Genomic DNA, 10,932 nt, shown 5'->3' on the forward strand with positions numbered 1-10,932 from the left:
GTAAAACAATATGGGCAATTCTCAAAAAACTAGAAATTGAGTTCCCATTTACCCAGCAATACCACTTCTGGGTATCTACCCTGAGGGCCCCAAAGCATAGCAGAAATCTGCACTTCTATGCTCATTGCATCACTCTTCACAAGAGCCAGGCTGTGGAAACAATCCGAGTGCCCAAGAACTGATGACTGTATAAAGAAACTATAGTACATCTATACAATGGAATACTACACATTTCCAACAGGAAAAATGAAATCTGTTTACTCATGGATGGAAATGGAGAGTATCATGCTGAGTGAAATGAGTCAGAAGGGGAGGGACAGACATAGAATGACTGCACTTACTCGTGGGATATATAAAAAAAAATATATATATATATATAGTATGAGACTAATACCCAAGGACAGTAGAAACAAGGGTCAGGAGGACTGGCCAGTGGTTGGAAGCTTGCACAGTGAGCTGGTGGGGAGGGCAGTTAGAAGAGAGAAGGGGCTACTATAACAATGATAGTTTGAAATCATCACTATGGACAAGAACTGAGTGCTGAAAGTAGGAAAAGGGATATGCATGATAACCTTCCAGGATCTGTATTGCAAGCCATAATGCTCAAAAGGAAGGCGGGGGGGGGGGGGAGAGCGAGAGTGAGAGAGCAAGAGAGAGAGAGAGAGAACGAGAGAGGGTGAGAGAGAAAGTGCCCACCACAGAGGCAGGCGGGGGGTGGGGGAATGAGTGAGTAACTGGGGACACTGGTGGTGGGAAATGTACACTGGTAAAGGGACGGGGGTTGAAATATTCTATGACTGAAAGCCAATCATGAACAACCTTGTAACTGTGTATTTCAAGGTGATTCAATTAAAAAATAAATAAGTTAACAACAACAAAAAAAAGCATTTAAGCAGCAGACCTAAGAAAGTCTTCATGCCTGTCCTCCTCTGAACATGTATCTCCTGCCCATGTTTCTTTGCTAGCTTATTTCCTCTCTAGAGAAGCCTGTGTGCTCTCTGGGTCATAGATTTTCTCTCTCTTTGCCCTCACAGCTTCCTAAATACGTTTCAATGCAACTATCTTGCTTCACAAGAAAGAAAGAAAGAAAGAAAGAAAGAAAGAAAGAAAGAAAGAAAGAAAGAAAGGAAGGAAGGCAGACAGACAAGAGCAAATCATACTTGCAGAAGAGACTAGAAGGAAACACGTCCTCAGGCGGGTCACTCACTCTGCCTTAGGCCTGCCTCCACGCTGGGCTGCTCACATGGCAATTCGGTAAGATGAGGCGATGCCGACTTGTGCAAATGATCAGCCTTCTTTAGCTACTGCTAATATGTGAAGGAGAAAAGCTCTACTACCTCATTTAGCAATCATGCTTTTCACTATTAGGTCACAGCTGCCAAAACATGAATCACTAGTTTAAAAGAGCCTATCTCTAGAGTGCAGTTCAAGGTTTTCATTTTCAATTCTAAGCCGCATTGCATAGGCCTGACCTATGATCAGGCTAGGTAATTAGCAGCTCCAAGTTCAGTATTGGGAAGTTTAACTCCCAGAGTTCTTGAAAATCGTCTAGAACAACCCACTGCCTCTCCTCTAAGACAAAAGTTCCCAGTGAGATATGTCTACCTGTTCCTGTAATCCACTGAATGCCTCAGGATCCTGCCCTCAAGACTCACAATCAAAAAAAATATGCGTATAATTACAAAGCAATGGGAGTGGTATTTTTTTTTAATTTTTGTTAGTGAAACACCATGAGGTACAGTTGTAAACTTACAAATTTTTGTGCTTGGGTTTTAATTATGCAATGATCGAGTAACCATCCCTCCACCAGTGCCCATTCTCCACCACCACTAATCCCAGTATCCCACCCACCCCCTCATCCCCCCAATCCCACTCTGTCTTTGCAGCAGGGCATTTCCTTTTGTTCTCTCTCTCCTTTCGGGTGCTGTGGTTTGCAAAAGAGGAATTGAGTGGCAATCATGTTCGGTCTATAGTCTACTTTCAGCATGCATCTGGGGAACATAAAGTAACAAAATAGGCTAACACCCAAGAATAGCCAAGATAAGTACCAGGAGGTTTACTCCATGGCTTGGAAGTCAGCCCCACATGCTAGGGGAAAAGGCAGCTCAGATAGAGAAGGGAACACCAAATAAAGGGTGTTGGGAGGATCCTCCTAGGATGGAAGATGCATACTGAAAGGGAATGGTATTTCTAAAACTAGAAATGTGTTCAAATGAGACCCGTCTCCTTCTGACAGGCCCCCCCACCCTCTGGCAGGCAAAGCACCACTTCACTGCCTGTAACAGTTTTTTGAGCATTCTTTCTGGAGTTGCCTAGAGAACCTAGATCCTACTCTTTTAAAAGCCTCAACGGTGCCAAAGTGGAATCAAAAATTGAAGACAGCCAATGTCTGCCTGAGCCAAGTGTCACAAACTATTTGAGTGATCAAACTAATTGGCACTACTTTGCTTCAAAATAATAAATGGGGGGGGGGGAGCGATAGTACAACGGATAAGGCATTTTCCTTGCTTGAGGCTGAGCCGGGTTCGAACCTCAGAATCCCATATTATCAACTGAGCACCACCGGAATGATTCCTGAGTGCAGAGCCAGGAATCACACCTCAGAATCGCCAGGTGTGACCCCAAATCCCTAAAAATAAATGGTTATTAAGAATTATATGAGATGCATTTTATCATTATTTATAATATACTCCAAAGAAAATTCTAGATGAGCTACAAGGAGTATGAGCAAAGGTATATACATATATATGGTGTATATATATATACATGACATACATATATATATACACCATATATATGTATGTATATATGTATTTCTCTTTTTCCTAAGTAACTTATTTGAAAGCTAGCACTAATTTGGTCTGTTTAGTCACAGAGAGTTCTTAAGTATATTGAACTGACCGCATCACTACACTAGAGACACAGCATGGGATTGCAGGAAAGAACAAACTTTGGAAGGAGACCAATGTGTATCAGAAACCCGCCGAGGTCCTGTGTTGCCTGTGCCATTTCAGAGAAGTCACTGGCTCTATCAGACTCTGCAAAATAAGGCTGGTATCTGCCTGGCAGGGTTATAAAGATCCCAGATAGTAGAAACAGGCCCTGACAACGTGCCTGGCACATGGCAGATGCCCCATCAGTTACAGCTATTATTAATAGTAAGGTCAGTATGATCACGAGGCCTTATAGATGGTTTTAGGACAACAAATAAACAAATATTTGGGTGGGAAGTTCATTACCTGCACTGACCTTCAATCACTACAGACAAATGTGGAGCTTGGACTTTCCTGAGGACAGTAATCAGTAGGCAGTCTTTGCTAATACCGTGTGTGATATTTGCCAACTGTGTGATTCATTTTGGTTACACTGCCCTCCAAACACTGAATCTTCACCATAGTCTGGACAGTCCAGGTCCTCCCATGAAGCTGGACTTTGAAACACTTTGTGCTTCTAAGAGGTCTTTACTGTCCTCTGCTCTGACAAATCCCCACAGTTTTCCTTCAAGATCAAGCTCTAGAATCTTAGCTGCCGGCCTACCCGAGAGAGCATTCTAGGCTCTGACTTTTGTGCACCCCCCCAGCATGCGTCCCTGTCTCTGTGATGTTTCATTATGTGCTGATGTCAATTATCTTTCCTTCCACTGCACTTGGGCATGTAAAGGAACTGCATCCCCATTTGTTAGGCTCAGACCACCTGAAACACACACAGGACAGCATTTCTTGGAAACACAGTTAAAAACTCAGTAGATGCTGCTTGTCAAATGAACACTCTTAAATATAAACACTTTGCAAACAGCTATTAGTGGCCAGGTAGCTGTCTTCACTTAACTGCCAGAAATCTCATTCACTTCCCCCCATCCCTGACTTAAAGTAAAAGACAAAGTAATTTATATACACTCCAAAACAACTTTAGAATTTGCAACATGAGGAAGTTTCTAAATGTGTCCTATCTCCATAAGACACCAGGCCCACAGATAGAACCCCCTGCCTGGCCTCCCAGTGGCATTACTAAGACTCTGTCCAGTTCAGCACACTGACAGAGTACGTTGACTCAGGAAGCCTAGGTAGTTTTCATAGCATTACCTGGTCACTAGAGCGGAAGAGCCTGCTACTCTGGGCCAGCAACTCCACTAAAGTCACAGAAAAATCCCAAGACTCCCCGGTGTGGGTGGGGTGCTGGGTCAAGGCTACTCACTCCCAGATCCTTACCTCAGGAACTACTCAGAGGTTTGTTAATTATGTCTGGTTCTAATAGTTTGCCTATTCAATAAACGGGGCTCCCTAGATGTTGGGAAGTTTCTGGTATTCAGGGGAGGACACAGTGGGTCCAGTGTCTATTTCTGCACATCTTAAATCGAGTAACTAGAAAGTTCATGATCAACCAATTCTGTACCAGATGGAAACAGGCAGAAGGTCGGCTGTCAGCCTTGTGCATCAAAGTGTTGAAACCTGTGATTCATCCTCTGTCACAGCAGTTATCCAGAGCCTTGGCAATACAGCAGCAGGTTCAGACTCACCAGGATGGAAAGACTCGGAAGGCCATCTGGCAACACAGCCCATACCTTGGAAGTCATCAATCATGCAAGTGACTGGTTCTGTGACATTACCATAAACCATAAAATACAGGCAGCCACATTCTGAGCACCATGGTCTTTCCCACCTCTTCAAAGCAGTGAATGCCTTCTGAAGGAGGGGAGATGAGTGCAAAGACAGCCAGGGAGCAGATTACCAGGAAAGAAAACAGTGAGTGGAAAGCTGAAGCTATAAAGCAGAATTTCTCAACTGGGTGTCGCATGCCCCCCGCCCCCGGTATTCAAATACCTAAGTGAAAGGTCATGGCATAAGAGTAGGGAACCAAATGCTGCAATAGGGGTGGGGGGCCCGGAAAAGAAATCATGGAAGGGGGACACGGTTGGAAAAAAGATCAAGAAGTTTTCCTATAGGCACTGTCGTTCATTCCTTTCACCGAGAGGCTATAGTAGTACCTGGGTATTATTCCAGGTCCACAGGAATGATATCATTGTATTGTGTTATTGTATTATGTATTACTGTATTCCATACAATAATGTAGAACAGTCATGGCCCTGGTCCCGTAGAGCTTACAAGTTTAGTTAAAAGAGAAATAAGCCTTAGCCAAATCAGTATATAAGCAGAAGGGTATGAAGAAGTGCTGAGGACGGAGAACAGTGTTGGACAGCGAATGTTCAAATGCAGCAAATAACAAGCTGGGCGCTCCAGGAGAAATTAGAATTAATTGGGTCAGGAGGAGAGGGAACAGTCCCGGCAAAAGAAAAGCGCCAAGGCCCTGGAACGGGAGGCCAATACTGATGTGGCAGGGAGGGCGGTGACATAGAGAGGTCTGGGGACACAGTGCAACCAGCTCTCCTCTCTATCCCTTTCCGTTTTCTCTCCAACTATGTGGGACGTGATCCACAACATAGGAACAAGAATAAAGAATGATGTCAAAAATGCAGTGTCCCCATGACACAGCCAATCCCACTAGCTAAAATTCTGAACCTTACCAAGATTGTCTGGCCACTGTCCTAGAGGTCTGTGCTGTGAGGCAGCAGTGCTCACTCCCACAAACTCAACGACAAGACAGACCAACTGCGCCCTATAACAGCGCTTTCAACCTTTGTGGCACCAAAGCATTCAATCCTGGTAAAATTAAGGTGTTGGTCGACTTATTGAACTTATTTATACATGCTGAAGACTGGCTTAACTATCTAATAGTTCTAATAGTAATAGCTATCTGACATATCTAACATTTCATTGTCACTTTCGCATCCTGATGACTTTGGCGGCTGAGCCCATTCTAAAAGGGAGAAAAAGTTAAGCATAGGCAGCACAATTTTGCACCCTGCTAGACTGCTTGAGGCAACTCCTGGGGGCTTCTGAATTATCTGTCACCTCGCAACTTTACATTTGTGGAACAAGGAGCAGACAATCCTCAATTTGCCTTACTCTCCTGCAAAGTGATTATGCGCATTCTACAGATCAAACAGATAAGTGAGTGGCCCAAAGACACAAAACAATTCAGCTTTTACATAACGTTCTTATCACTCTCCCCAAACAGTGTAGAGACACCAGATTTATCCTATCCTCCGGCAGCAGATAAAGGTATTAAAGTTCTCCTTTACCTCTTCTCAACGAACAACCCAGGGCAGAATGCCCTCCAGACCAACCCTATGAACAGTGACCACAGTTGTGGGGGGAACGGCACTCCAGAATATAAACTTGACAGATCTCAGAGGTGTCGAAGCAGCAGTTCCCATATGGGCACTTCCCCCAGCCCCCGAAGAATTCCTTAAACTTCTCACAAGCAGCCCTGACTGGTCTCCAACAGACCCCCACCACCCAGTACTGAAAATCCTGTATTTCCGTTCCCAATCTCGGACCTCCCAGTACCCCAAATATTCTCGAGTAGGATTTAACAAAACGGTTTAGTGAACGCACCTTCCCACCCTCAAATAAGGGCACGGGGCGCTCTAAGCATCGGATTGCCCACACCAACTCGGACCAACTCCTAGCTTCGCAGATGGGCAGAGAATTCTCTGGATACCCAACTGCTCTCTCTGGGCTGAGTTTCGTTCCCCCAAACTAAGTGGCAGACGTAGGAGTAAGGGGAGCAAGAGACGGTCTCTGTTTCGGGGCGCTCAGAGCCTGGCAGTTGGAATCGGGACCCGGTGCTCGCCACCCCTGTCCAACGTCCAATATATTCCAACGTCCAAGGAGACATTTGGCGTCGGGGAAACGAACGCCGGAGCGTTACTTCCCGGCACAGAAACTTCGTGGCTTGCAGGCGGCGGGGGGGTTGGGGGGGGGGGGCGGCGGACGGCGGGCAAACGGTCAGGTTCCCCCACGGAGGCAATTATGTAAGGCGCTGCCAGCCCCCGACTCGGGGGGATGGGGGGTGGGGGGGATGGAGCGGAATCCCGGTTCTCAGGACCACGGAGAGGCAGACGGGTGGGGGTAGCGGGCGCACGCCGGAGGGCTGCCGGGGGGCAGCGGCCGCGGGTGGGTGGGCAGCGGCTCAGGGGCACACGCGGCGGCCCTGGCAGCGGGACCGTGGCCGGCGGCGCCCGGGGCGAAGCGGGAACGGGGCGCGCCAGCCCGGAAGCGGGCACGAGGAGGGGGAACGCGGGGCGCGGGTGGCCGCGGGTGGCCGTGGGCGCGGCGCGGAGGCTCGGCCAGGGACCGGGGGCCGCGGGGAGGGTCCCGCGCGCGTCCCCGTCGCGGGCGCCTCACCTCGGGTTGAAATCCTGGAAGAGGCCCCTCAGGTTCATGGCGGAGAACTTCCCGGCGGCGGCGGCGGCAGCGGTGGCGGCGGCGGCGGCAGCGTCCCCCGCCCGCCCTCCCCCCCCCCCAGGCCGCCTGCGCCTTAGCGCCGGGTCATGGTGCCCGCGCCGGCCGCGGCCCCGCGTCTGTCCCCGCGGCCCCGCGTGCGCGCGCCGCCCGCCCCGCCTCCCGGGCTTCCGTAGGGCACCTGCGCATGCGCCTCGCTCCCGCCCGCGCCCGGCCGCCGCGAGTGCCCGCGAAGCCGCAGCGGGGGGCCGGGGGGGGGGGGAGGGGGAGGGGCGCGCGGCCCGCGGGGACCCGAGGCGGTGAGGGGAGCCAAGGGCAGGGATGGCTGACACCTGTCGCTCTGCCCCCCCACCCCCGTCCCCGCGCCCTTGATGGCAAAACTGCCAAGACCCACCCCCCGGAGGCCGGAGCTCGGCGGGGATGCAGCCCGTGGACGGCTGCCACTTGGGCTTCTGCATCCCGGGCGTTGCCTGCGGAGCTGTCCGTGGCTTCCAAGTCTGTGTCCCCAACTTCCTTGCCAAAGGCCAGGGCTGCCGTGTGGGGCGCGGCTGAACGGCCCACCCAAAACTGTCCCAAACTCAGGGTAGCCTGCGGAAGACTCACGCACCACCCCCCGCCAATTCTGTCTCCCTCTCCTGCCTTGCCTTTCTCTCTTGACAACTGAAGTTTTTTTTTTTTTTTCCGTGGGGTTGACAGTAATGAGTTGCAGTGGCAGCGACAGCCTTTGCAGACTTAGCTCACTGACTCCTTGATGACCAGCTCACACCTGATCTCCTCCCCTCTGGGCTGTTCTACTCGTGACTGTCCTGGGCAAGTCAACATCTTTCTGCCACTGTTTTTCCCCTCGTTAGGATGGAAATAAGCACACGTCTTTCCCAATCTCAGGAAGATTCTGTGAGAGTGCTTGGGAATCATGCTGCCTGGTGCTCCTTAGGTGCTCCTTACGTTGCTATCTGGTGCTTTCACAGAAACCCAGCTTCCCAAAGAGTCAGTTTGCTTTTAGAAATTGGATTAAAGGACAGGCTCACAGCACATGACCTAGTCCACCTTCTTCGCTTCCAGCTGATTTAAGAATTTACCATGAGCACAGCAATTCCTTAGACATTAGTCTAATGTCATTATGGGTAATAGCTGTACTTAGTTACAATAGTGGAGTTTCATGAACAGCAATTTTATAGAGGTTGGCCCCGAGGCAGCATGAGAAGATCACAATATGACAGTCATACTCTGCCAGGATGTATCACCTTTCTTCTGAGAACCTGAAAACATTTCACAAGTGGTAATTATTCTTCCCAAGCCCACTTGAGAATGGTTATTATTACATGAGCTGGTTTTAAGGATGAGTAACCTAAGCAAGTTTGTTAGCTGCTGAAGCACTAGGACCCTGTCCCAGACATTTTGGTTCAAGTCTCTTGTGTGACCTCCAAATAGAGTCCATTGTCTGAGGAGGTGCCAGCCGGTGTTGACAGACAGAAAAGAATGGTGGAGAGGTAAGGCTGCCTACTCTGAGCTACCCAGCTAGGAAGGGTGTAACAGCAAATGTACTGCTTGTGGTCTGGCTAAGTACTGCAAAAACAAAAACAAAAAAGAGATACTTCAAGTGACCAGTGACCAGACAAGTCGACACCATCTTAATTACAGGTGGCCTCATTCCAAACAGCCATTAAGAGTTAGATTGTCAGTTAAGACGCTTGACTCACAGAACTGTTGCCCTTTCAAGAGCTTCCTAGACAGAGAGCAGGCAGAGGGCTCAGGGTCTAAAGCAAAGACTCCTAAACTTACTTGACCTACCTTCCTGTTTTAGAAAAACTATCACTCAGAGCCCCCTAACAACCTACCATTTGTAAACAAACAGAAAGCAGTGTCTAACGATTGCAGCAGATTTGTTATTGCTTTTCCCACCAGTCCAGTGCCTGTCCCCCAGGGGAGGTATTGCCCACTTTGGGAAACACTGAGCCTTGGAAAGGGACTGCCAAAGGTATCTGGGGGGAGATCCCAGAGAGTCCCAGAGCTCAACTCAGCCCTACAGGCCCATAGTCCTCTAAGAAAGAACCAATCTATGGAGGCTGCCTAGTAGGGGAACGGGACAGAATATATGGACCAATCATCAATGGATTCGATAGCTCTGACAAGCTCACAAGGGAACATGAGTTTGTTCATGAGGGAACTTGGGAAGAATTGGACATCCCAAGGGTCTCAACATTCCCAATCTTGGAGATAGATCTAGACACCCTCAACTTCACTGCTGTCCCAACCAGCCCAAAGTCAGTTTCTCCAGATGTACCTCTTGTTCTCTCACCAGCAAGTGCAACAGACCTACTGCCAATATGCTGCCACCTCAAACCCCTCATTTAGTGTCAAGACCCCAAAATTCACTGATCTGTGAATGACCATGAATGATCAAGAATGACCATAATCATGAATGACCATGAGCATAAAGGACCATGAATGATCTATGAACTACCCAGACAATGAAGAAAGACTTTGAACCATTGATTAAGTCCCCACCATTTCTTCTAGTTTGGGGGGCCATCACTGGAGGCGCCCATGTTCTTTATATGAAGGCAGGAAAGGCATCAATTTGGAAACAGGGGCCAAGAGGACTCATCAATGTTTGAAATCTACCACAAGTGAGTGAGGAACAGAGGTTAGATAGAGAAGGGACCAGTATGACAATAATAGTTGAAAATTATCATGCTGGACAAGACTGAGTGTTGAAATATATACCTGATAACCTTTCAGTATCTGTATTACAAACCACAATGCCCAAAAGGAGAGGGGCAGGAGGGAGATGAAAAGTGGGAGGGAAAGGTAGAGGGAGGGGGAGGCCGAGAAGAAAAGTTCCTGCCATAGAGTCAGGATGAGGAGAAGGGGAGTTGGGGGGGGGGGGAACTGGGAATATTGGTGTGAAATGTACACTGGTGGAAGAATGTGTGTCATAACACTGTATGACTGAAACCCAATCATGAGCAGCTTTGTAATGGTCTATCTCACAGTGATTCTGTCACTGTATCACTGTCCTCCCGTTCATCGATTTGCTCGAGCGGGCCCAGTAACGTCTCCATCATGAGACTTGTTGTTACGGTGATTTTATAAAAACAAATTTTAAAAGAAAAAGCATGACTTCCAATCAAACTATAAATCATAACTATGTGACTTTGTAGTAAACATGCACTGCAGAGTTCCAGAAGTATCAGTGTTACCTGGACGATGGTGATAAGCACTACTTTAGAAGTGAACTACCCTTACAGTAAGTCATTGGCATGTCAAATAGACATCCACATTAGCTCCAGTGATATGGGGGAGTGGGGGCCAGGAAGGCTTCTGAAGACCAGAGCTCCAGTGTGTGCAGACATTGGATCACTGAAAATCTCTGTTAGAGAAAGAAGTGATCCTGACCTAATTTTCTGTAGCACCAGGGTTTATCTAGTGGTTCAGCAACAGAGGAGATGGAACAGGGAGTTTGAAGACTTCTATTAGCACCCTCACTGCTCCAGTGAGGGAAAGGAATGTTGGTATCAAATCCTGGGCATGGCTGTTGGATATCTCAACGGATTCCTCAGGAGCTTGATGAAACTATCAGCCAGAAAGGATGAGGTGACATTCCCAAGGCTATCCCTCTGTCCAT

At 48.3% G+C, this 10,932-nt stretch overlaps 1 protein-coding gene across 1 annotated transcript in view; it reads right to left on the bottom strand.

Moving 5' to 3' along the window:
* Positions 1-7,340, bottom strand: part of TMEM185A (transmembrane protein 185A) — a 39,669-nt gene extending 32,329 nt beyond the window's left edge. The window contains exon 1 of the mRNA XM_056130210.1: positions 7,248-7,340. Coding sequence (XP_055986185.1) covers positions 7,248-7,285 — 38 coding nt within the window. The 5' untranslated portion in view covers positions 7,286-7,340. The remainder of the gene's footprint in view (positions 1-7,247) is intronic.
* Positions 7,341-10,932: the final 3,592 nt, after the last annotated feature.

The sequence above is a fragment of the Sorex fumeus genome, unplaced genomic scaffold, assembly GCF_029834395.1.
Source record: "Sorex fumeus unplaced genomic scaffold, SorFum_2.1 ptg000075l, whole genome shotgun sequence".
In the NCBI taxonomy this organism is placed as follows: domain Eukaryota; kingdom Metazoa; phylum Chordata; class Mammalia; order Eulipotyphla; family Soricidae; genus Sorex; species Sorex fumeus.